General features: G+C 41.8%; 1 protein-coding gene across 1 annotated transcript; it reads left to right on the forward strand.

Annotated features, from left to right (window-relative positions):
* Window positions 1-4714: 4714 nt before the first annotated feature.
* LOC133723959 (uncharacterized) lies at window positions 4715-7842 on the forward strand. The gene is made up of 5 exons (XM_062150831.1): window positions 4715-4849; window positions 4940-5156; window positions 5249-5631; window positions 5735-6244; window positions 6617-7842. The coding sequence occupies exons 1-5, from the start codon at window positions 4764-4766 to the stop codon at window positions 7833-7835; spliced, it is 2415 nt and encodes an 804-aa protein (XP_062006815.1). The 5' UTR covers window positions 4715-4763; the 3' UTR covers window positions 7836-7842.
* The last annotated feature ends 19257 nt before the right edge of the window (window positions 7843-27099 follow it).

The following is a 27099-nucleotide window of genomic DNA, read 5'->3' on the forward strand; positions in this document are numbered from 1 at the left end:
GATTTTTATATTTCCAAGAATTATGTAATGGCAATTATGCCTTAAATCAATAAAATGACTTATTGTATTAACTCTTTCCCTCTAGGCGTACTCAAGAGTAATTGTGATGTCTAGGCAAGGTTTGATCTGAGAGAACGGTTTTAAAAGTGAGCAACGCTCCACCAAAATCTCGCCTTACCTTACCTGGTCACAACTAAATTGAAATTACCGAACGGATTGAGTGACTACGATTTGTCTACGGTTTGATTTTTATATTGGATTAGATTTTGGTCAAGAAACTTTGATGTAATCATTGGCTATTATTAATAAAGTATCGATTGATTTTATCTCATGTCATGGACATATTTTTCGAACTTTATTACTTACAAGATGTAAGTGCCAATGATTTTCATGTGGAAACATATTGTGAGAATGGACAAGAGTTCCTTTGCATCACCTCTAATGACTACGGACATAAACGAGTCTTAGAGAAACTTATGTGTCGCTCTAGTGGGTTGTATGCAACCACTATTCGAGTCATTGAATCCAACCATGTCATGAGAGATGATTTATGGGATTCCGACACATATAGGCTTTGGCACGACCATTTGGGACACCCAGGTCGTGACATGATGATCCGTATATTAAAGACTTCACACGGACATCCTTTTTTTTTTCAGAACGAAAAGAAGTAAAACTCGGTTTTTGGACATCGAAGGAGCCCCTGCGCCTCACGGCGCCGTTCACCCCCAAATCCGGCCATCCTTGGCTGGCGCCGCCTTCCCCCTGCGGCCTCAGGGTGGCATTGACGCCACCAAGGCTCCTTTGTCTCCAACTTTTACTTCTAAAGTCACTTGTGATTTTGTGGCTCAACCAAAATCCTCATTGGTTGTTTCTAAAGCCCATCATTCGTTCTACAAAGCCTGCTCTTTAGCAAAGTTAGGATCGAGACCATCCTATGCAAAGGACACCAAAGAAAATATACCATTCTTGCAAAGAATCCAAGGTGATATTTGTGGACCTATTCAACCACCATGCGGACCATTTCGATATTTTATGGTGTTGGTTGACGCATCAACACGCTGGTCACATGTCATGCTATTGTCCACAAGGAACGTTGCATTTGCTAAACTCCTAGCACAAATAATTAAGTTACGGGCTCACCACCCTGATCATCCTATTAAGTCTATAAGATTAGACAATGCTGGGGAGTTTACATCAAAACCTTTTGATGATTATTGCATGTCCATTGGGATAGAAGTTGAACATCCAGTTCCTCATGTTCACACCCAAAATGGTCTCGCAGAAGCCGCCATTAAACGACTACAAATGGTCGCTAGGGCATTGGTAATGCGCACCAATCTCCCTATTTCTGCTTGGGGCTATGCAATATTGCATGCAGCTGTGCTTATTCGTCTGAGGCCCACTGCCACTCAACCCTTTTCTGCGTCCCAGATGGTGACTGGGTATGAGCCTAATGTCTCACACTTACGCATATTTGGGTGTGCAGTTTATGTGCCAATTGCGCCGCCACAGCGCACCAAAATGGGTCCTCAAAGACGATTAGGCATTTATGTTGGATATGATTCTCCAACGATTATCCGCTACATAGAACCCTTGACAGGCGATCTCTTTACCGCTAGATTTGCGGATTGTCACTTCGATGAGACAGTCTTCCCGTCGTTAGGGGGAGATAAGAACATCAATGTTCAACAGGAACGACAGGAATTGTCGTGGTCTGTCCCCACTCTGTCTCATCTTGATCCCCGAACCGCACAGTCCGAAATTGAAGTGCGGAGAATTCTCGATCTTCAGAACGTAGCAGAATCGATGCCTGATGCGTTTTCTGATATCGCTAAAGTGACGAGATCAGTCATACCTGCTGCAAACGTGCCTGCAAGGATTGATGTCCCTAAAAGTAGAGGACATGACGCCAACTCAAGAATGCATGAGCATGGCGCCAACGTCCCATCTCTCAATGATGGTGACGTTATGGCTAGGCCCACGGCTCCCTCCAGGAAGCGCGGGAGGCCCATAGGTTCGATGGATTCTCGCCCAAGAAAGAAAGCGAGTTTGGCACAAAATAATCCATTAATCATCGATGTGAATAATCCATCTCATGAGAATATTCCGGATTATGGTTATGTCCAAGAGACATCATTGGGGGACGCTCCAATGTCAGAACCAACTCCAGAGAATAGAGAGATCTCCATAAATTACACTAGTGTACATGAGATGATGGATAGAAATTCTATGGCGATTGATGATGCATTTGCATATCATATTGCAAAAGGAATTATAGAATATGATGATATCGAACCTCGCTCTGTTGCAGAATGTCAACGAAGAGCAGATTGGCCTAAATGGAAAGATGCGATCCAGGTTGAATTGGATTCACTAACAAAGAGACAGGTATTTGGGCCTGTAACGCAGATACCCCCAAGTGTAAAGCCTGTTGGCCATAAATGGGTCTTTGTTAGAAAGCGTAATGAGAAAAATGAGGTGGTAAGATATAAAGCCCGCCTTGTGGCGCAAGGTTTCTCACAACGCTCTGGAATCGACTACGAGGAGACATATTCTCCCGTAATGGACGTTATAACGTTCCGCTACCTTGTCAGTTTGGTAGTTTCCGAAAAACTTGACATGCAGCTTATGGATGTGGTTACAGCATATCTCTATGGGGATCTAGATTCAGAGATATATATGAAGGTTCCATATGGACTTCAATTACCCAAATCAAATGGCTCTAAACCACGGAGCGCGTTTTCAATAAGATTAAAACGCTCACTATATGGATTAAAACAATCCGGACGGATGTGGTATAACCGTCTAAGTGACTACTTGATTGGGAAGGGATATATTAACAATGAAATATGCCCATGCGTGTTCATTAAAAGAACAAGTTCCGGATTTGCAATCGTAGCAGTTTATGTCGATGACATGAACCTAATTGGAACTCTAGATGAGTTAAAGGAAACTGCTAAATACTTGAAATCCGAATTTGAGATGAAAGATCTTGGGAAAACACGGTTTTGTCTCGGTTTAGAACTCGAGCACCGTAGTGATGGAATTTTGGTCCATCAGTCTGCATATACTCAGAAAATTCTAAGGCGCTTTCATGAAGATAAAGCAAAGCCTGTGAGTACTCCCATGATTGGTCGTAGTCTTGAGCCAGGAAAAGATCCGTTTCGTCCAAGGGATGAGGACGAAGAATCATTAAAGGCCGAAGTGCCCTATTTGAGTGCAATAGGCGCATTATTGTACTTAGCTCAATGCACAAGACCGGATATCTCATTCGCAGTGAACTTGTTAGCTCGACATAGCTCTGCGCCAACACGCCGCCATTGGATTGGTGTAAAGACCATCTTTCGATACCTAAGAGGTACGATTGATATGGGCCTATTCTATCCCTACAGAGAGAAAAGGAATGACGGAAAGTTGGGATCGGACCCCAAAAGGCATAACACCTCCGTCCATGGAATGGCCGCCGGCCATGTTGCCGCCGCCGCTCATGGTGGCCGGCGTCCTCCTATCTCCCTCCATCAAAACGACAATGATGTCTTGATGGGTTTTGCTGATGCAGGGTACCTCTCTGACCCTCACAAAGGTCGCTCCCAAACTGGTTATGTCTTTACCATGGGAAGCACTGCGATATCTTGGAGGTCTACAAAGTAGACCCTTGTTGCTACTTCCTCAAATCATGCAGAGATTATTGCTCTACATGAAGCCGAACGAGAATGTATATGGCTAAGGTCTATAATAAGACATATTCAAGGAAGTTGTGGTTTGAAGTCTACCACGGATGAACCTACATGTATTTATGAGGATAATGCAGTTTGTATTGAGCAGATGAAGTTAGGTTTCATCAAGGGCGACAACACCAAGCACATATCACCTAAGTTCTTTTATAATCAGCAACAACAAACACTTCTAAAGATTAAAGTGAATCAAATCCGATCAGAGGATACTGTAGCAGACTTATTCACTAAGTCGTTACCTAAATCCACCTTCGAGAAACATGTGAAGAGCATCGGATTGAGAAAGTTATCCGAACTCCCATGATTGTAGCAATCAGGGGGAGATATCGACATCAGGGGGAGTTATGATGTCTACATGTTCGATCTCGAAGAGTGAAGGACGTGTTGTGCTCTTTTTGTCCTTCGACCAGGGTTATTTTTATCCCACAGGGTTTTTGTTACCTGGCAAGGTTTTTAACGAGGCAACGGATGAAGCGTCACCACCAAGTTTGAGCGGCACAAGGGGGAGTGTTGAAGGAATATCGATTTAGTGTGCCTTATCAAACTAGGAGTAGCAATAGGAGAGAAGGTTCTAGATTTCCCAATCCTACACGGATTGGTATTCCTTGTAACATTAGAACTAGTACTTTGTAATCCCTATATATAGGGCTCCTATTCTCAATAATAATACACACATCTCTCTCTACAATTCTCTCTCAATTCTATTATCCTTAAACACTTATTCTTTTATAAATGTAAATGATGGAAGAGAGGAGAAGGATGAGGATGGACATAGTCGAAAGAATATGGTTGAGGTCGCTATTGTTTTGAAAGTACTGCGGAATCTTTACAAAGGTATGTTGGATTTGTGTCTTATCTCAGTATTTTTCAAGTTTTTGGTTTCCAAATGGATTATTTTTATTATATTTTTATGTTAAATAATAGTGCAGTTGTATACATTTATTTATCAAATGGTCGTGCTGACGGGTTAAAGTGAAGGTAAATACAGTTGACGGGTTCCAGGGTGGGGAAGACGACATAATTATAATGTCCACTGTAAGATCCAACAGCCATCAATCACTTCAGTTTATTTCAAATATTCAAAGAGTCAATGTTGCTCTCACAAGGGCTAGGTATGGTTTACTTTTGCTTGAATTTGTATGCTTTTTTAATCTCATCAATTAGTTTTGTGGAAATACCTATTGATCCTCTGATGACTTTAGGCACTGTCTCTGGATTTTGGGCAACGAAAAAACTCTATGCAGTAGTGATTCTGTTTGGAAGGCCTTGGTTCTTGATGCCAAAAGTCGTGAATGCTTCTTTAATGCTGATCAAGACAAGGATTTGGCCAAGGCCATAGTAGACGTAAAGAAAGAGTTGGACCAATTGGATGATTTGCTCAATGCCGACAGCATACTTTTCAAAAATGCCAGATGGAAGGTAAAGGACTTGGTGTTATTTGTTTCTTCGATTTCATGCAATGGCACATGGTCCATATTTTTTATGACTTTGGACTATTTGGTTATACACAGGTGCTTTTTAGTGATAACTTTTTGAAGTCATTCAAGAAACTGACGTCAGCCTCTCTGAAGAAGTCAGTACTAAACCTTCTACTGAAGCTTTCAACTGGCTGGAGACCTAGGAAGCGCAACGTAGAGACAAGTTGTAGTAGCTCTTCACTAATCTTGAGGAAATTTAAGGTTAAATCTCTATATATTGTTTGCACAACAGACATTGAAAAGGATATTGTTTGCACAACAGACATTGCAAAGGATATGAGATACATTCAAATATTAAGGGTCTGGGACATATTGCTCCTGGAGGATATCCCAAAGTTGGAATATCGCCTGGAGACTATTCTAAACAGATATGCAGATGATTTTATTAATCTTTGCAAGGAGAAATATCTTGACGGGTATGTTGTATATTTGTCATAATAATCTTGAAATCCATCTCTTCATATTATGAACTTTTAAACAAGTTACTGATTGATATCTTTGGTTCTCATTTGTGACCAGTGATTTAGAAGTTCCACAGAGCTGGCCACTTTCTCTGGAATTTTCCCGGTTCAAGGATCCTAGTGTCACTGAAACCAAGAGAGATTTTGTTGGTGACACTTCTGATGGCAGGAGTTATGTTGAGAATTCACAGGTCAGCGAGAGTTTGTTGCTAATGAAATTTTACTCTTTATCATCTGGTTTGGTGAACCACTTGCTCTCTGACTGTGGGGGTAGAGAATTGGATCTCCCGTTTGAAGTTACAGACCAAGAAAGGGAGATTATACTTCATAGTAGAAGTTCTTTTATAGTTGGACGGTCAGGTACTGGGAAGACCACCGTCTTAACCATGAAGTTATTCCAAAGAGAACAATGGCACCATTTGGCTGTGCAGGCATGTTATGGTACTGAAAATAGCAATGATGAGCAAAGTTCTGCAACTACTGAAGGGAAAATTCTACGCCAGCTTTTCGTTACAGTGAGTCCTAAGCTATGTTTTGCCATCAAGCAACATGTTACACATTTGAAAAGGTGAGAAGACTACTCATTGATAAGATATTTAATGTGATTATAAGTATTATGTAATAAATCATTACACAGTGCTTCTTGTCTTATAAACCACACATAGATTATGGGTTTGATTGCAATATTATTCTTATGGGTGAGGGGGGGGGAAAATGAATTTTGGGTAAAGAAAAAGTTGTATTTCTGTAATATCATGGATGACACTCTTTTGTTTGAAGTTTGATTCACCATTTTATTCGTCTACTAATATTATTCTGCTTTAGTACCTACTTTGCTAGCTAGATAAGCAATGCTGATGTACTTGCTCGTACAAGATGCTCTTTCTGTCCTGACTTCTGATATCTAAATTTTTCTGCATCATGTTTTCTATGTTCGCAGTTTTGCGTGTGGTGGAAGTGACTCAGCTGAAAGAAGTTTGATTGATATAGTTGATTTTGATGAGGAGGAATCCCAATTCAAGGACATCCAAGATTCATTTCATAATATTCCTCCGAGTTCTTACCCTCTTGTGATAACATTCTATAAGTTCCTGATGATGCTTGATGGAACATTGAGTAACTCATACTTTGCAAGGTTTTGCGATGCATCACTTCCTCATGGCCAATTTAGAAATTCAAGATCAGTTGTGTTCCAGGCCTTTATAAGGACAAAAGAAGTCAATTATGAGAGGTTTAGTTCATCATATTGGCCCCATTTTAATACTCAGCTAACTAAGAACCTTGATGTTGCAAGAGTCTTTACAGAGATTATTTCTCATATAAAAGGTGGCTTGGGAGCTATAGAAACATGTGATGGGAAGCTCAGCCGGGAGGATTATGTTAAATTGTCAGAGGGCCGAGCTTCTAATTTAAGCAAGCAAAAAAGAGAACAGATATATGAGATATTTCAAGATTATGAAAAAATGAAGATGGGAAATCGTGAATTTGATCTGGCTGACTTTGTAAATGATCTTCAACGTCGACTCAAGCATGAGAAATATGTGGGTGATCAGATGGATTTTATTTATATTGATGAGGTTCAAGATCTCACAATGAGTCAAATTGCTTTGTTCAAACATATGTGCAACAATGTTGATGAGGGATTTATTTTTTCTGGTGATACAGCACAAACAATTGCCAGGGGTATTGATTTTAGGTTCCAAGATATACGGCATCTGTTCTACAAGAAGTTTGTGTTGGAGTCAAGAAGCAATAAGCAAGATGAAAGAAAAGAAAAAGGCCAAATTTCTGAAATATATCATTTGACTCAAAACTTCCGTACCCATGCTGGTATATTGAAGTTATCACAGAGCATTATTGAGCTACTATATCGCTTTTTTCCTTTTTCAATTGATGTTTTAAAACCAGAAAGCAGTCTGATTTATGGAGAAGCTCCGGTTGTGCTTGAATCTGGAGAAAATGAAAATGCAATCATCAAAATATTTGGAAATAGTGGAAATATAGTTGGCTTTGGTGCAGAGCAGGTGATATTGGTGCGAGATGATAGTACTCGAAAAGAAATTTCCAATGTTGTTGGGAAGCATGCTCTTGTCCTAACCACAGTTGAGTGCAAGGGCCTTGAGTTTCAGGTGATCACAAATATATGCTCATATATTTGACTTTTAATGGCACAGAAGTTTTTATCATTGATTTAAATTTAATTTTGTTTTTAAGAATGCTTCTGCAGTGGATTAATTCTTCTTCTATATTTCTTTTTCTTATTTTATATATTTTCAAACTGTTTAAGTAAAATAGAATTGAGAGAGAATTGTAGAGAGAGATGTGTATTATTATTGAGAATAGGAGCCCTATATATAGGGATTACAAAGTGCTAGTTCTAATGTTACAAGGAATACCAATCCGTGTAGGATTGAGAAATCTAGAACCTTCTCTCCTATTGCTACTCCTAGTTTGATAAGGCACACTAAATCGATATTCCTTCAACACTCCCCCTTGTGCCGCTTCAAACTTGGTGGTGACGCTTCATCCGTTGCCTCGTTAAAAACCTTGTCAGGTAACAAAAACCCTGTGGGATAAAAATAACCCTGGTCGAAGAACAAAAAGAGCACAACACGTCCTTCACTTTTCGAGATCGAACATGTAGATATCATAACTCCCCTTGATGTCGATATCTCCCCCTGATTGCTACAATCGTGGGAGTTCGGATAACTTTCTCAATCCGATGCTCTTCACATGTTTCTCGAATGTGGATTTAGGTAACGACTTAGTGAATAAGTCCGCTACATTATCCTCTAATCGGATTTGATTCACTTCAATCTTTAGAAGTGATTGTTGTTGCTGATTATAAAAGAACTTAGGCGATATATGCTTGGTGTTGTCGCCCTTGATGAAACCTAACTTCATTTGATCAATACAAGCTGCTTTATCCTCATAACTGCATGTAGGTTTATCTGTGGTAGACTTCAAACCACAACTTCCTTGAATATGTCTAATTATAGACCTTAGCCATATACATTCACGAACGGCTTCATGTAGAGCAATAATCTCTGCATGATTCGAGGAAGTAGCAACAAGAGTCTGTTTCGTAGACCTCCAAGATATCGCAGTGCTTCCCATGGTAAAGACATAACCTGTTTGGGAGCGACCTTTGTGAGGGTCAGAGAGGTACCCTGCATCAGCAAATCCCATCAAAACATCATTGTCGTTTTGATGGAGGGAGATAGGAGGACGCCGGCCACCAAGAGCGGCGGCGGCGCCGGCGGCGGCAACATGGCCGGTGGCCATTCTATGGACGGGGGCGTTTTGCCTTTTGGGGTCCGATCCCAACTTTCCGTCATTCCTTTTCTCTCTGTAGGGATAAAATAGGCCCATATCAATCGTACCTCCTAGGTTATCGAAAGATTGTCCTTTACACCAATCCAATGGCGGCGTGTTGGCGCAGAGCTATGTTGAGCTAACAAGTTCACTGCAAAAGAGATGTCTGGTCTTGTGCATTGAGCTAAATACAATAATGACGCCTATTGCACTTAAATAGGGCACCTCGGCCTCTAATGGTTCTTTGTCCTCATCCTTTGGACGAAACGGATCTTTTCCGGGCTCAAGACTACGACCAATCATGGGAGTACTCACAGGCTTTGCTTTATCTTCATTAAAGCGCCTTAGGATTTTCTGAGTATATGCAGACTGATAGATCAAAATCCCATCACTACAGTGCTCGAGTTCTAAACCGAGATAAAACCGTGTTTTCCCAAGATCTTTCATCTCAAATTCGGATTTCAAGTATTTAGCAGTTTCCTTCAACTCATCTAGAGTTCCAATTAGGTTCATGTCATCGACATAAACTGCTACGATTGCAAATCCGGAACTTGTTCTTTTAATGAACACGCATGGGCATATTTCATTGTTAATATATCCCTTCCCAATCAAGTAGTCACTTAGACGGTTATACCACATCCGCCCCGGATTGTTTTAATCCATATATATAGTGAGCGTTTTAATCTTATTGAAAACGCGCTCCGTGGTTTAGAGCCACTTGATTTGGGTAATTGAAGTCCATCTGGAACCTTCATATATATCTCTGAATCTAGATCCCCATAGAGATATGCTGTAACCACATCCATAAGCTGCATGTCAAGTTTTTCGGAAACTACCAAACTGACAAGGTAGCGGAACGTTATAACGTCCATTACGGGAGAATATGTCTCCTCGTAGTCGATTCCAGGGCGTTGTGAGAAACCTTGCGCCACAAGGCAGGCTTTATATCTTACCACCTCAATTTTTCTCATTACGCTTTCTAACAAAGACCCATTTATGGCCAACAGGCTTTACACTTGGGGGTGTCTGCGTTACAGGCCCAAATACCTGTCTCTTTGTTAGTGAATCCAATTCAACCTGGATCGCATCTTTCCATTTAGGCCAATCTGCTCTTCGTTGACTTTCTTCAACAGAGCGAGGTTCGATATCATCATATTCTATAATTCCTTTTGCAATATGATATGCAAATGCATCATCAATCGCCATAGAATTTCTATCCATCATCTCATGTACACTAGTGTAATTTATGGAGATCTCTCTATTCTCTGGAGTTGGTTCTGACATTGGAGCGTCCCCCCAATGATGTCTCTTGGACATAACCATAATCCGGAATATTCTCATGAGATGGATTATTCACATCGATGATTAATGGATTATTTTGTGCCAAACTCGCTTTCTTTCTTGGGCGAGAATCCATCGAACCTATGGGCCTCCCGCGCTTCCTGGAGGGAGCCGTGGGCCTAGCCATAACGTCACCATCATTGAGAGATGGGACGTTGGCGCCATGCTCATGCATTCTTGAGTTGGCGTCATGTCCTCTACTTTTAGGGACATCAATCCTTGCAGGCACGTTTGCAGCAGGTATGACTGATCTCGTCACTTTAGCGATATCAGAAAACGCATCAGGCATCGATTCTGCTACGTTCTGAAGATCGAGAATTCTCCGCACTTCAATTTCGGACTGTGCGGTTCGGGGATCAAGATGAGACAGAGTGGGGACAGACCACGACAATTCCTGTCGTTCCTGTTGAACATTGATGTTCTTATCTCCCCCTAACGACGGGAAGACTGTCTCATCGAAGTGACAATCCGCAAATCTAGCGGTAAAGAGATCGCCTGTCAAGGGTTCTATGTAGCGGATAATCGTTGGAGAATCATATCCAACATAAATGCCTAATCGTCTTTGAGGACCCATTTTTGGTGCGCTGTGGCGGCGCAATTGGCACATAAACTGCACACCCAAATATGCATAAGTGTGAGACATTAGGCTCATACCCAGTCACCATCTGGGACGCGGAAAAGGGTTGAGTGGCAGTGGGCCTCAGACGAATAAGCACAGCTGCATGCAATATTGCATAGCCCCAAGCAGAAATAGGGAGATTGGTGCGCATTACCAATGCCCTAGCGACCATTTGTAGTCGTTTAATGGCGGCTTCTGCGAGACCATTTTGGGTGTGAACATGAGGAACTGGATGTTCAACTTCTATCCCAATGGACATGCAATAATCATCAAAAGGTTTTGATGTAAACTCCCCCAGCATTGTCTAATCTTATAGACTTAATAGGATGATCAGGGTGGTGAGCCCGTAACTTAATTATTTGTGCTAGGAGTTTAGCAAATGCAACGTTCCTTGTGGACAATAGCATGACATGTGACTAGCGTGTTGATGCGTCAACCAACACATAAAAATATCGAAATGGTCCGCATGGTGGTTGAATAGGTCCACAAATATCACCTTGGATTCTTTGCAAGAATGGTATATTTTCTTTGGTGTCCTTTGCATAGGATGGTCTCGATCCTAACTTTGCTAAAGAGCAGGCTTTGTAGAACGAATGATGGGCTTTAGAAACAACCAATGAGGATTTTCGGTTGAGCCACAAAGTCACAAGTGACGTTAGAAGTAAAAGTTGGAAACAAAGGAGCCTTGGTGGCGTCAATGCCACCCTGAGGCCGCAGGGGGAAGGCGGCGCCGGCCAAGGATGGCCGGATTTGGGGGGTGAACGGCACCGTGAGGCGCAGGGGCTCCTTCGGTGTCCAAAAACCGAGTTTTACTTCTTTTCGTTCTGAAAAAGGGATGTCCGTGTGAAGTCTTTAATATACGGATCATCATGTCACGACCTGGGTGTCCCAAACGGTCGTGCCAAAGCCTATATGTGTCGGAATCCCATAAATCATCTCTCATGACATGGTTGGATTCAATGACTCGAATAGTGGTTGCATACAACCCACTAGAGCGACACATAAGTTTCTCTAAGACTCGTTTATGTCCGTAGTCATTAGAGGTGATGCAAAGGAACTCTTGTCCATTCTCACAATGTGTTTCCACATGAAAACCATTGGCTCTTATATCATTGAAGTAATAAAGTCGAAAGAAATCGACACTTTATTAATAATAGCCAATGATTACATCAAAGTTTCGTGACCAAAATCTAATCCAACATAAAAATCAAACCGTAGACAAATCGTAGTCACTCAATCCGTTCGGTAATTTCAATTTAGTTGTGACCAGGTAAGGTAAGGCGAGATTTTGGTAGAGCGTTGCTCACTTTTAAAACCGTTCTCTCATATCAAACCTTGCCTAGACATCACAAGTACTCTTGAGTACGCCTAGAGGGAAAAAGTTAATACAAAAAGTCATTTTATTGATTTAAGGCTTAATGGCCATTACATAATTCTTGGAAATTAAAAGACTATATAAAAAATCTGCGGAATTCTATCTTCATCGCCAGATTAAAAGTCTTTTATAGCTCGATATCTTGATTACCATTGATCAGGTACTCCATAAAATACCATGAAGAGGATGCTCTCTTGATTGAGGTGTATTGACATAATACATATGGTCCCTAGGACCAATGGTGTTGGAATAGTGCAATCATGGCCAAAAGTGGCGCCATGGTGTCCAACCCTATACCCTCAACGTCATGACTCCTACGGTCATGTTAGGGTTTTCTCAATCAATTTGTTCTTTTGTGTTTTCCACAATCATGCATAAATAATATGATGCAGAGAGCCTCCGAACAATATTTCATAACTCTTTCAAAGTTTTAGTGAAGCAGATATTATTTCATCGTGCTTCCATGTTCGGAAAGTTGTGAATGTTACTAAAACGTTCACTAGGCGCAACCCAAAGGTTGTTAGCGTTATCCTCATTCATGTACTCAAACTGGAGGGCCATCTTCATGTGGCGCTTCATCAGGGTAAATGCCCTGGAATTTTCTATCTCAGTTTGTGAGTCTTGAGCGGTTCCTTTAGAACATGGCTCTTGGATTGTAGGCAAATAAATATCCCGTGCCCGTAGAATCCAATGGAGTAAAATCGAGCTCGTTCAAGTTTGATATCCAAAAAAAAAGAGAAACAAGAACGGATTAGTTTCGGAGTCAATGCTTCCACGAAAACTAGTATTAAGATTTCCGAGCCTTAATGCTACCAAGAAATCGATTTCCAAGAAATTTGGATTAGACTGAAACAATGATGTTTGAATGGTCAAAATAGATGCTCACGAACGCTCTTAGTCCGTAGCATACGAACGCTCTTAGTTCGTTAAATCGATGCTTACGGACGCTCTTAGTCCGAAGTCTTACGAACGCTCTTAGTTCGTTAATTGCGTGAATCCCCACGATTCCGCTTTTCAAGAATCGAACCCACGTTATAAGAAAGGTGGGATGTAGAAGAAGGGAGGTTTTCAAGTCCCCGAGAAAAGAAGAAATATTTGAATTATAGGAACTTCAAAACTTTTTTGAATACTTACTTGTATTTGGATCACGCGCGTGTCGATGCAGGCGTGATGGAGCGAAGCAATCCGAGTAGAGGCGTGCAGCGAATGTTTATAAGGTCAAGCTTGTTGAAATTCGGAGCAAATTCTCTTCTGAACAGTTTTCACTTTGATTGTTGTACTGGTCTCAAAATAACTCCGATAAGGCTGAAATTCGGAGGTCAGATAGAAGAGACAGAGATGAACAACTTTGATGAAGAAAATATTTTGATCCGATGTTCCGAACTAGATGGTTCGGAGCCTGCAAACAGACGGACGTGCACAGGAAAGGGGAGAGGTGCAGTCGGTGTGCGTTGGTGCTGCAGGGGCAGTAGGGATGCGTGCGCAGGGGCGCATAGGTGCTGCAGGGACAGCAGATGTGCGGTAGAGCTGCAGGAGCAGCAGGACAGCGACGCGGGGCTGCAGACGCACGGGCGCGCAGGAGGGCAGCACGGAGCGCAGGGGCGCGCAAGGAGCAGGCTGCAGCGAAGGCTTGGCTAGCTCTGGCTAGGGGCTGCTGGGGCAGTAGGCACGCAGGTAGGCAGAATAGTTGCAGGCAAGTGCTTGCGGCAGATTTTGGTGAGAAGAACTTTCGGGTTTTTGGTTTTTGTTTTTGTGGCTAGAGTCGTGCTGATAACGTGTTTAAGTAAAATAGAATTGAGAGAGAATTGTAGAGAGAGATGTGTATTATTATTGAGAATAGGAGCCCTATATATAGGGATTACAAAGTGCTAGTTCTAATGTTACAAGGAATACCAATCCGTGTAGGATTGGGAAATCTAGAACCTTCTCTTCTATTGCTACTCCTAGTTTGATAAGGCACACTAAATCGATATTCCTTCAACGTGCAATAAGCAAGATGAAAGAAAAGAAAAAGGCCAAATTTCTGAAATATATCATTTGACTCAAAACTTCCGTACCCATGCTGGTATATTGAAGTTATCACAGAGCATTATTGAGCTACTATATCGCTTTTTTCCTTTTTCAATTGATGTTTTAAAACCAGAAAGCAGTCTGATTTATGGAGAAGCTCCGGTTGTGCTTGAATCTGGAGAAAATGAAAATGCAATCATCAAAATATTTGGAAATAGTGGAAATATAGTTGGCTTTGGTGCAGAGCAGGTGATATTGGTGCGAGATGATAGTACTCGAAAAGAAATTTCCAATGTTGTTGGGAAGCATGCTCTTGTCCTAACCACAGTTGAGTGCAAGGGCCTTGAGTTTCAGGTGATCACAAATATATGCTCATATATTTGACTTTTAATGGCACAGAAGTTTTTATCATTGATTTAAATTTAATTTTGTTTTTAAGAATGCTTCTGCAGTGGATTAATTCTTCTTCTATATTTCTTTTTCTTATTTTATATATTTTCAAACATCATTTTCCTAGGGAATTACTTTTTTGTTGATATTGGCTCTACATCAGAATTTGAATTGTTTTGTGCTGCAATAATATTTGATTGTGATATTCAGTCAGCTGGATCTTGACATGTTTTTGTTGAGGGAATATCGATTTAGTGTGCCTTATCAAACTAGGAATAGGAATAGGAGAGAAGGTTCTAGATTTCTCAATCCTACACGGATTGGTATTCCTTGTAACATTAGAACTAGCACTTTGTAATCCCTATATATAGGGCTCCTATTCTCATTAATAATACGCATCTCTCTCTACAATTCTCTCTCGAATCCTTTTTCCTTAAACACGTTATCAGCACGACTCTAGCCACAAAGCAAAACCCAATCAACCCTCTTCACCAAAATCTGCCGAAGCCACCTGGCCCGAGCTAGCCCTACCACATCACAGCAGCCCCTACTGCCCTGCGCGCTGCACCTGCAGCCACACGCCCCTGCGTCGCTGCCTGCTGCCCTCTACAGCTCTGCCGCACGTCTGCTGCTCCCTGCAGCACCTGTTGCGCCCGCTGCTACCTCCTACGGGCCCGTACGCCTGAAGCTTTGCGTCTAGCAGCTCCCACCCCTGCAGCCTTACTGCACCTCTCGGCCCAGCATCCTCCTGCAGCCCCTGCTGCACATATAACTCACTGCTGCACGCCTCTACTCGGACTGCTTCGCTCCATCACGCCTGCATCGACACACGCGTGATTCAAATCCCAATACCAACAAGTAAGTATCCAAATGAGTAAGTTTTGAAGTTCCTAGATTTTGAAATTTAAATATTTCTTCTTTTCTCGGGGACTTAAAAACCTCCCTTCTTCTTCATCCCACCTTTCTTATAACGTGGGTTCGATTCTTGAAAAGCTGAATCGTGGGGATTCACGCAATTAACGAACTAAGAGCGTTTGTAAGACTTCGGACTAAGAGCGTCCGTAAGCATCGATTTAACGAACTAAGAGCGTTCGTATGCTACGGACTAAGAGCGTTCATGAGCATCTATTTTGACCATTCAAACATCATTGTTTCGGTCTAATCCAATTATTCTTGGAAATCGATTTCTTGGTAGCATAGCTCGGAAATCTTATTTATATTAGTTTTCGTGGAAGCATTGACTCCGAAACTAACTTGTTCTTGTTTCATCTTTCAGGATGTCAAACATGAACAAACTCGATTTTGTTCCATTGGATTATGCAGGCAAAAGGTACTTATTTTGGGTCACTGATGTTGAGATCCACCTTATTGCCCGTGATTTATTGCATACTATCCAAGAGCTTTGTCCTATAGAAACAGCTCCAGACCCTCAAACTGAGAAAGATAATTCCAAGGCACTTGCCTTCATGAAACGTCACATGGATAGTGACCTACAGTTTGAGTTCATAAATGAGGATAGCGCCATAAAGCTTTGGCATGCGCTTCGCGAACGATATGGCAATGTTCGTGACTCCACACTTCCGAATACAGAAGCAGAATGGAAAGATCTTCGCTTCTCTGAATTTGACACGGTCATGCTATTTTATTCGGAAGCCCTCCGCATCAGAGTAATGATGCGTCTCTGTGGAAAGATGATCACAGAAGACCAGTTGATTGAGAAAACCCTCAATACCTTCCCCGCCTGTGCTATGAGGTCCTCTGACTTATTCCGGACTCATGTAAATGTAAGACGGATCACAAGTTTCCAACAGCTTATTGAAGCTATGGCCACTGCTGAAAGACATGGCAATGAACTTGTGAAAAGAGAATTTGATAGGCTTCAAGAGAGCCATCAAGAGCATCGTCCTATGGCTAGAGAAAGTCGCCATCGACGTCATGATCCATACGATCGAAATGCTCAAGAAGGTAATCGCTCAAGGCGACAATCACACGACCGTAGGAGGCGTGATTTTGAGGGACATAGGGTTGGAAACCATGGAGCCAACGTTGGCCATGGGCACCACTTTCCAACGCCACCAGTCCTAGGGACTATGCATATTGCGCCAATGCGCCTCAATCAAGGGAGAATCCTCTTTATGGTGTCTATTTCTGATATGGAACGTCTGATCAAAGGACCTGAATTTGCTATGTACCTACGAAGGTAGTCGCATCATGGTGATCAAGACATCGAGTTCACAAAGACTTTAAATCTGGCGAGGAAGATAAAATGCCGCAGATTTTTATTTATAGTCTTTTATTTTTCCAAGAATTATGTAATGGCAATTATGCCTTAAATCAATAAAATGACTTATTGTATTAACTCTTTCCCTCTAGGCGTACTCAAGAGTAATTGTGATGTCTAGACAAGGTTTGATCTGAGAGAACGGTTTTAAAAGTGAGCAACGCTCCACCAAAATCTCGCCTTACCTTACCTGGTCACAACCAAATTGAAATTACCGAACGGATTGAGTGACTACGATTTGTCTACGGTTTGATTTTTATGTTGGATTAGATTTTGGTCAAGAAACTTTGATGTAATCATTGGCTATTATTAATAAAGTATCGATTGATTTTATCTCATGTCATGGATATATTTTTCGAACTTTATTACTTACAAGATGTAAGTACCAATGATTTTCATGTGAAAACACATCGTGAGAATGGACAAGAGTTCCTTTGCATCACCTCTAATGACTACGGACATAAACGAGTATTAGAGAAACTTCTGTGTCGCTCTAGTGGGTTGTATGCAACCACTATTCGAGTCATTGACTCCAACCATGTCATGAGAGATGATTTATGGGATTCCGACACATATAGGCTTTGGCACGACCGTTTGGGACACCCAGGTCGTGACATGATGATCCGTATATTAAAGACTTCACACGGACATCCCTTTTTCAGAACGAAAGGAAGTAAAACTCGAAATTTGGATCAAGGAGGAGCACCTGCGCCTCACGGCGCCTTCCCCCATCAAGTCCGGCCACCACTAGCCGGCGCCGCCATCCCCCCTGCGGCTCAAGGGTGGCTTTGACGCCACCTCTGCTCCCCTGACTCCAATTTCTACTTCTAAAGTCAATTGTGACTTCATGGCTCAACCAAAATCCTCATTGGTTATTCCTAAAGCCCATTATTCGTTCTGCAAAGCCTGCTCTTTAGCAAAGTTAGGATCGAGACCATCCTATGCAAAGGACACTAAAGAAAATATACCATTCTTGCAAAGAATCCAAGGTGATATTTGTGGACCTATCCAACCACTATGCGGACCATTTCGATATTTTATGGTATTGGTTGATGCATCGACACGCTGGTCACATGTCATGCTATTGTCCACAAGGAACGCTGCATTCACTAAACTCCTAGCACAAATCATTAAGTTAAGGGCTCACCACCCTGCTCATCCTATTAAGTCTATAAGATTAGACAATGCTGGGGAGTTTACATCAAAAACTTTTGATGATTATTGCATGTCCATTGGGATAGAAGTTGAACATCCAGTTCCTCATGTTCACACCCAAAATGGTCTCGCAGAAGCCGCCATTAAACGACTACAAATGGTCGCTAGGGCATTGGTAATGCGCACCAATCTCCCTATTTCTGCTTGGGGCTATGCAATATTGCATGCAGCTGTGCTTATTCGTTTGAGGCCCACTGCCACTCAACCCTTTTCTGCGTCCCAGATGGTGACTGGGTATGAGCCTAATGTCTCACACTTACGCATATTTGGGTGTGCAGTTTATGTGCCAATTGCGCCGCCACAGCGCACCAAAATGGGTCCTCAAAGACGATTAGGCATTTATGTTGGATATGATTCTCCAACGATTATCCGCTACATAGAACCCTTGACAGGCGATCTCTTTACCGCTAGATTTGCGGATTGTCACTTCGATGAGACAGTCTTCCCGTCGTTAGAGGGAGATAAGAACATCAATGTTCAACAGGAACGACAGGAATTGTCGTGGTCTGTCCCCACTCTGTCTCATCTTGATCCCCGAACCGCACAGTCCGAAACTGAAGTGCGGAGAATTCTCGATCTTCAGAACGTAGCAGAATCGATGCCTGATGCGTTTTCTGATATCGCTAACGTGACGAGATCACACATACCTGCTGCAAACGTGCCTGCAAGGATTGATGTCCCTAAAACTAGAGGACATGACGCTAACTCAAGAGGATTTGAGCATGGCGCCAACGTCCCCTCTCACAGTGATGGTGACGTTGTGGCTAGGCCCATGGCTCCTGCCAGGAAGCGCGGGAGGCCCATAGGTTCGATGGATTCTCGCCCAAGAAAGAAAGCGAGTTTGGCACAAAATAATCCATTAATCATCGATGTGAATAATCCATCTCATGAGAATATTCCGGATTATGGTTATGTCCAAGAGACATCATTGGGGGACGCTCCAATGTCAGAACCAACTCCAGAGAATAGAGAGATCTCCAGAAATTACACTAGTGTACATGAGATGATGGATAGAAATTCTATGGCGATTGATGATGAATTTGCATATCATATTGCAAAAGGAATTATAGAATATGATGATATCGAACCTCGCTCTGTTGAAGAATGTCAACGAAGAGCAGATTGGCCTAAATGGAAAGATGCGATCCAGGTTGAATTGGATTCACTAACAAAGAGACAGGTATTTGGGCCTGTAACGCAGACACCCCCAAGTGTAAATCCTGTTGGCCATAAATGGGTCTTTGTTAGAAAGCGTAATGAGAAAAATGAGGTGGTAAGATATAAAGCCCGCCTTGTGGCGCAAGGTTTCTCACAACGCCCTGGAATCGACTACGAGGAGTCATATTCTCCCGTAATGGACGTTATAATTTTCCGCTACCTTGTCAGTTTGGTAGTTTCCGAAAAACTTGACATGCAGCTTATGGATGTGGTTACAACATATCTCTATGGGGATCTAGATTCAGAGATATATATGAAGGTTCCAGATGGACTTCAATTACCCAAATCAAATGGCTCTAAACCACGGAGCGCGTTTTCAATAAGATTAAAACGCTCACTATATGAATTAAAACAATCCGGACAGATGTGGTATAACCGTCTAAGTGACTACTTGATTGGGAAGGGATATATTAACAATGAAATATGCCCATGCGTGTTCATTAAAAGAACAAGTTCCGGATTTGCAATCGTAGCAGTTTATGTCGATGACATGAACCTAATTGGAACTCTAGATGAGTTAAAGGAAACTGCTAAATACTTGAAATTCGAATTTGAGATGAAAGATCTTGGGAAGACACGGTTTTGTCTCGGTTTAGAACTCGAGCACCGTAGTGATGGGATTTTGATCCATCAGTCTGCATATACTCAGAAAATCCTAAGGCGCTTTAATGAAGACAAAGCAAAGCCTGTGAGTACTCCCATGATTGGTCGTAGTCTTGAGCCCGGAAAAGATCCGTTTCGTCCAAGGGATGAGGACGAAGAACCATTAGAGGCCGAAGTGCCCTATTTAAGTGCAATAGGCGCATTATTGTACTTAGCTCAATGCACAAGACCAGACATCTCCTACGCAGTGAACTTGTTAGCTCGACATAGCTCTGCGCCAACACGCCGCCATTGGATTGGTGTAAAGACAATCTTTCGATACCTAAGAGGTACGATTGATATGGGTCTATTCTATCCCTACAGAGAGAAAAGGAATGACGGAAAGTTGGGATCGGACCCCAAAAGGCATAACGCCCCTGTCCATGGAATGGCCGCCAGCCATGTTGTCGCCGCCGGCGCCGCCGCCGCTCATGATGGCCGGCGTCCTCCTATCTCCCTCCATCAAAACGACAATGATGTCTTGATGGGTTTTGCTGATGCAGGGTACCTCTCTGACCCTCACAAAGGTCGCTCCCAAACTGGTTATGTCTTTACCATGGGAAGCACTGCGATATCTTGGAGGTCTACGAAACAGACCCTTGTTGCTACTTCCTCGAATCATGCAGAGATTATTGCTCTACATGAAGCCGTTCATGAATGTATATGGCTAAGGTCTGTGATTCGACATATTCAAGGAAGTTGTGGTTTGAAGTCTACCACAGATGAACCTACATGCATTTATGAGGATAATGCAGCTTGTATTGAACAAATGAAGTTAGGTTTCATCAAGGGCGACAACACCAAGCATATATCGCCTAAGTTCTTTTATAATCAGCAACAACAATCACTTCTAAAGATTGAAGTGAATCAAATCTGATCAGAGGATAATGTAGCGGACTTATTCACTAAGTCGTTACCTAAATCCACCTTCGAGAAACATGTGAAGAGCATCGGATTGAGAAAGTTATCCGAACTCCCACGATTGTAGCAATCAGGGGGAGATATCGACATCGAGGGGAGTTATGATGTCTACATGTTCGATCTCGAAGAGTGAAGGACGTGTTGTGCTCTTTTTGTCCTTCGACCAGGGTTATTTTTATCCCACAGGGTTTTTGTTACCTGGCAAGGTTTTTAACGAGGCAACGGATGAAGCGTCACTACCAAGTTTGAAGCGGCACAAGGGGGAGTGTTGAGGGAATATCGATTTAGTGTGCCTTATCAAACTAGGAATAGGAATAGGAGAGAAGGTTCTAGATTTCTCAATCCTACACGGATTGGTATTCCTTGTAACATTAGAACTAGCACTTTGTAATCCCTATATATAGGGCTCCTATTCTCATTAATAATACACATCTCTCTCTACAATTCTCTCTCGAATCCTTTTTCCTTAAACAGTTTTTGAAATCTATATATATTTTTGGTTTATTTCTGACATTTGTATATTGTCTTTGCAGGATGTACTCTTGTACAACTTTTTCAGCTCATCTCCTTTGAAAAATCAATGGAGGGTTATTTATGATTACATGAAGGAACAAGATTTACTAGACTCTACATTACCTAAGAAATTTCCAAGTTTCAGTGAAGCGAAACACAACATATTATGCTCTGAATTGAAGCAGTTATATGTTGCTGTTACTCGCACCAGACAGAGATTGTGGATTTGTGAAACTGTAGAGGAGATTTCGAAACCCATGTTTGACTATTGGAAGAAGAAATGTCTTGTGCAAGTTAGGCGACTTGATGATTCACTTGCACAAGCCATGCAAGTTGCAAGCAGCACAGAGGAGTGGAGATCCCGTGGGATTAAGGTTTGCTCAGTCTTTATATTTAACAGTTTTGGAAAATAGTACTAAGAAAGAAGAGATATGAACTATGAAAAGAGTTGATATTGCAGTAGTACTCAATATACCACACTTGCTCACTAGTATTCATGATATATTTTAAGCAACATGCCACTATTTTCATAACTTTTTCTCACTTGTTCTATATGTATCTTGTAGCTATATCGTGAGAATAACTATGAAATGGCCACAATGTGCTTTGAATTAGCTGGTGACACTTATTGGGAACAAAGGTCCAAAGCTGCTGGCCTTAAAGCTATTGCTGACCGTATGCGAATGTCAAATCCTGAAGAGGCTAATTCTATTCTTAGGGAAGCTGCTGAAATATTTGATGCTATAGGGAAGGCTGATTCTGCTGCGAGATGTTTTTCTGATTTGGGGGAATATGAAAGAGCAGGTATGCCTATTTTACATCATTTTACCTTTGTCTACAAGCAATTATATTAGTGTGAAATGGTGATGTCGTTTCTGTGATTTTGTTTGATCTATCATCTGTTAGACTTGAATCTTCAATTTTTTTTGCTTCCTGTTTGTGTGTGTACTCCCGATTAGTGATGAAATCTCTATGGAATTCATTTTCTTAATTCTATTGGTGCAGCCAGGATATATTTTGAGAAATGTGGTGATACTGAATTGGAAAGAGCTGCTGAATGTTTTTAGGGTTTCGAATGCCGAATTGTTGGATGCTCTTAATCTCAAAATTCAACACCTTTATGTATTATATGCTTCCATTTTCATTTATATATTCTTTTTGTTCAGATTGTATTGAAAATGTTTATATTTATGATGTGCATACACTGGAAAGTGACATTGTAGTAGAAGCAATGGCAGTAGGTATTGAGAGTTTCGTGTTTCGCACTTGTGTTCTAATCACCATCTTCGTGTAGGTGCCGCCGCCGCCGCCTTTGTCTCCTGGAGCCAGAGTATTACCTTCTTCTCTAGACGTTAAAGTAAACCCTGGTCAGTGCCTTAACTCCCACTCTTGTTGCTTCACTCATATGCTACTCAAATTGATCACTAAGATATGTTCAATTTTTTTAGAGTGTCTCTCTGTCTGTGCCAAAGGCAAACTCTTTGATAAAGGTTTGGGATACATCGATTATTGGAAAAGGCATGCAGTAGAGAACTCTTCTTTAACTAGAGGAGAAGAGGGGATACATAAGATGGAACAAGAATTTCTAGAGAGCTCTGCACTCCACTATCATAAGACGAAAGATAAAAGATCCATGATGAAATTTGTTAAAGCCTTCCAGTCTATATCATTGATGCGGAATTTTTTGAGGAGTTTGGGTAGCCTTGATGAACTTCTTTTGCTGGAAGATCAATTTGGAAACTATTTGGAAGCTGCGGAGATTGCACAGATTAAAGGCGAAATTCTACTTAAATCCAATTATCTTGGAAAGGCAGGTGAATTCAAAGATGCCTCAATGCATATCCTATTCTATGTACTTGCCAGCTCTCTTTGGTCATCTGGCAGCAAGGGCTGGCCCATGAAGAAGTTTGCACAACAAGAAGCTCTTTTGAAAAAAGCCAAGTCAGTTGCCAAGAATGAGACAGCTGACGACTTTTATGAGTTGGTTTGCACCGAGGTTGATATCTTATTGAATGAGCAGGATAATTTGGCTGTGTTGAAACATCAAATGAAGGCTTCTCAGAGACATGCAAGTATTATAGGTGAAGTGTTACCTGCTCGAAAAATGTTGGATTCCCATTTTTTCAAGGACTGATACTTATTTGTGGGAAAAAGAATTGATCAGTGATTTTGTGAAGCATTCTGAAGACATGATATCCCAAAATCAGGTTTCCATCGAATCCCTAGTTTACTTCTGGAATTTTTGGAAGGAAAAGATTGTTCTCGTGATTGAATGTCTAGGATGCCTTGAAACCCAAGGTGTTAATGTAAACAGAAGTTATCAAAAGTTTTGTTTAAACTACTTGGGAGTATGGAGGCTATCTAATCAAATGAATCCTGTGTACGTTTTACTCTTCCCTGATGCTGATTGGGTCAGAGATGTGGACAAAAGTTATTTCCAAAGTCATGGGAAGTTGGTCTCCATTGATGTTCGCCAGCTTATTTCAGCTGCTCAGAAATATTGGAGTTCAGAACTGCTTGCTGTAGGCATTAAGGTTTTGGAAAAGCTTGATGAGCTTTTCAAGTTCTCTATCCAGAGTTCTGATTCAACATTCTTCCAAAGCAGGGCTCTTACCTTCATCTATGATGTTGCGGTATATCTCCTGAATTCCAAATGTTTGAAGAGAAGGCCTCAAGATGCCAAGGCACTGCAGAAATTTGTAACTTTCTCAACTGAAAGGTTTGTTGCTTGCGTGTTTCCTTTAGATTGGAGGAAATCATTTAGAGAGAATATGATTTCTCTTAGAAGAACTGATGCTTCAAAGAATGTACTTAATCAAGTTATAGTTGAATACATCAGCTCAAAGAACGAGCTGTCTTATGGTCAAATTGGAAGGATCGCAATGACCATTCTCGGGTCTGGTATGCTGAATTTTGAACTATGTAAGAAGCTTGTGAAGAAGTTGGACTCCAATCCACCATGGAAGGACTTTATTGAGAACCTATGTGCGAGTACTGAAGCTGGAAATACCAGTCAGAAGCCTAGAGAGGTGTCTGTTATGTGGCTATTATCTGAGGCTTTAGTTGAAACTTATAATGCAAACTGGAGGGTTGTTAAAGACTACATATCACCTGGTTGCTTCTTGTATCTTGTGGAGCGTCTTCTGATTTGGGCTTCTCAATGTCGAGGTTATGTTATCACCACAAGTTCTTGTTTCACTGAATGGCTGATGTACCAGGATGAAGATACTCATGTGCAACCATCTATAGAAGGCATCCTTCATTTTGTTAGTAATGTGGTTACCGAATGCCTTTGTAACAAGGCAAATCTGATTGAATGGATTAGAAAGTCTAATGCAGATTGGAAGACCTGTTATTCACTACTCGTGCCAAGATTGGTCTTTCTACTATGTTTGCTTTGTGTGAACTTTGGAATATGCTTGGATGTACTCTCTGATGTGCTGGGAAGGAGCTATATCACTGAACAACTTCCATGTGAATTTCACGACACCCTTAAGAGGCGGAGGAGGAACAATTTTCTGAATATAAATGTGGAAGTGCTTGCAGCAGCTCTCAAGAAGATTCACAATACTTTGGTAATTGCTAGTTTTGGGTTTGATTGTTCAAGGTTCGTATGCCCAGATGCCATCTTTGTTGACATGAAGGCCATTCAGTCCAAGGATGACCTATTCAGAATAATGTTTCCTAAACCACCAGTCATTCAAGTTGCACCAGGTCGAATTGGATTTGTTGAAGCTGGAGGTAATACTCTTTGTGGTGGTGTACTTTCTGCAAATGATATCGATGCAGGGAAGAGCTCTTTAAACTCCAACTTGGTGGGAGAAACTGATGAGCAGTTTGATGCTGAAGACGGTCAGAGTAGAAGTGAGGAAATCTGCAAAGCCAATGTGTCTACACCAATGTGTCCACAACCTGATGCAGTCTCGGCTTCTACTTCTGCAACCCAAGCAAACAAAAAGGGCAACCGCAAGAATAATACTAAGAAAAATAAGGCGTGAAGAGGCCGAAAGTAGCCATCAAATGCAACTTGAATTTTCTCATGTAGGAATGTTCATAAGTTTTTTTTTTTTTTTTTTTGAAAGGGCCGGTGCGGCTGCCCTCAAGCCTTGATTAGTGAAACAACGGAATACATGGGGGGGACATGAAACCTAAACCCCAGATAACAAATTACATCAAGAGAACTTCCTGAGATAGTAACAGGAGCCTCGACTACAAACATGTATCCAAATAAGCACCAACTAGCAAAGAGCGCTCTGGCGTCTCTATTTGCTTTGACATAAGTCACACAGCGGTGACACAACGGAAAGATAACTTGATCTGCAACTCGATTACAGTTTAGCATAATTTCCATACGTACAGCTTTCCCTTCATGTTGCCACTGGACAAAACATCCAGCAACACTAAGTTTCACCCTGCCACTAGGCGGTAGCGACCATTTGACCAAGCAAGGAACTCGCTGCCAACCTAGAGCAGACACATTACTGCTACTAAAAAGATGCGACCATTTGCCAATGCAAGGAACTCGCCACCAATTTAGAGCAGACCAGGCACATAGAGTGCACTTACCGGGACCAAGCCCACAACCTCCTACCTGCACTCGATAGGGACTTATTGAAAATAAAAAGCAATACAATAAAGCATAAATGTAACACTGGACCGGGGCCGAATACCAGATAGCCCAGGTCCAGGCCCAACTAACAAACACAACGAAAAACAAAGAACTAGGCCGTCTCCGGTCCAAACAGCAAGGCCCTAAAACCGAGGCCCGGTCCAACCACCCCTTCCCCAACGGAAACAGCGCCGCATCCCACCAAGCTTTCTGTCGAAGCGCTCCGCTGTCACGATGCCGTCGCCAAGCACCGCCCCGGGCCAACACAAGCCGTGACACCCAAATCTGCCGCCGGCAACTCGCACCCCACCACGCACCACCACGCCGCGTCGCCGCATCCTTACGCCGCCGTCGCAGACAAACCCACCACCCTGCAGCCGACCTCAACCAGAACGATCTCATCCTCCACAGCATAGATCTCTGGAAAGCACCCTCGCGTCGCTGCTCCACAACCTCCGTATAGGGTATGTTAAGTTTTGGTTTTTAACCTCTAACAACTGAAACAAAAACAGAAAAGAGAGAGTGAGGAACGCGCCCCACGCGCGAAGAAAAAGAGAAACCTTCGACAGTGTGATTCTCTCCCGGCCGAACGTGGTCGGCGTTTCTGCCGCTGCGTAATGTTCATAAGTTTATGTATGTATCAAAATTCAAAACCAGATTATCTTCGGGAACTACTTATCAGTTTTTATTAGTGATTGCTAGGTGTTTGAAGCAGAGTTAGTGGAGTGATAGAAACTGAAACTGGATTCCAACTTAACAAAATGTGTGACATAGCAATGGATCTTGTTTAGGCCAAAAAAATCAGCTCAAGGGCTCAATTCGAGTTGCCTTTGTCTGTGAAATTTTTTTTTCTATTGAATAGTAAAAATTAATAATCAACTATGCCAACATGTCATCTATCATGTACATTAAGTTAGGAACGAAATTGAAGATCAAGATCAGCAATATTAGTGAAGAATTGATCATTCGATGAT

The sequence above is a fragment of the Rosa rugosa genome, chromosome 7 (assembly GCF_958449725.1).
Source record: "Rosa rugosa chromosome 7, drRosRugo1.1, whole genome shotgun sequence".
NCBI classification, from domain to species: Eukaryota; Viridiplantae; Streptophyta; class Magnoliopsida; order Rosales; family Rosaceae; genus Rosa; species Rosa rugosa.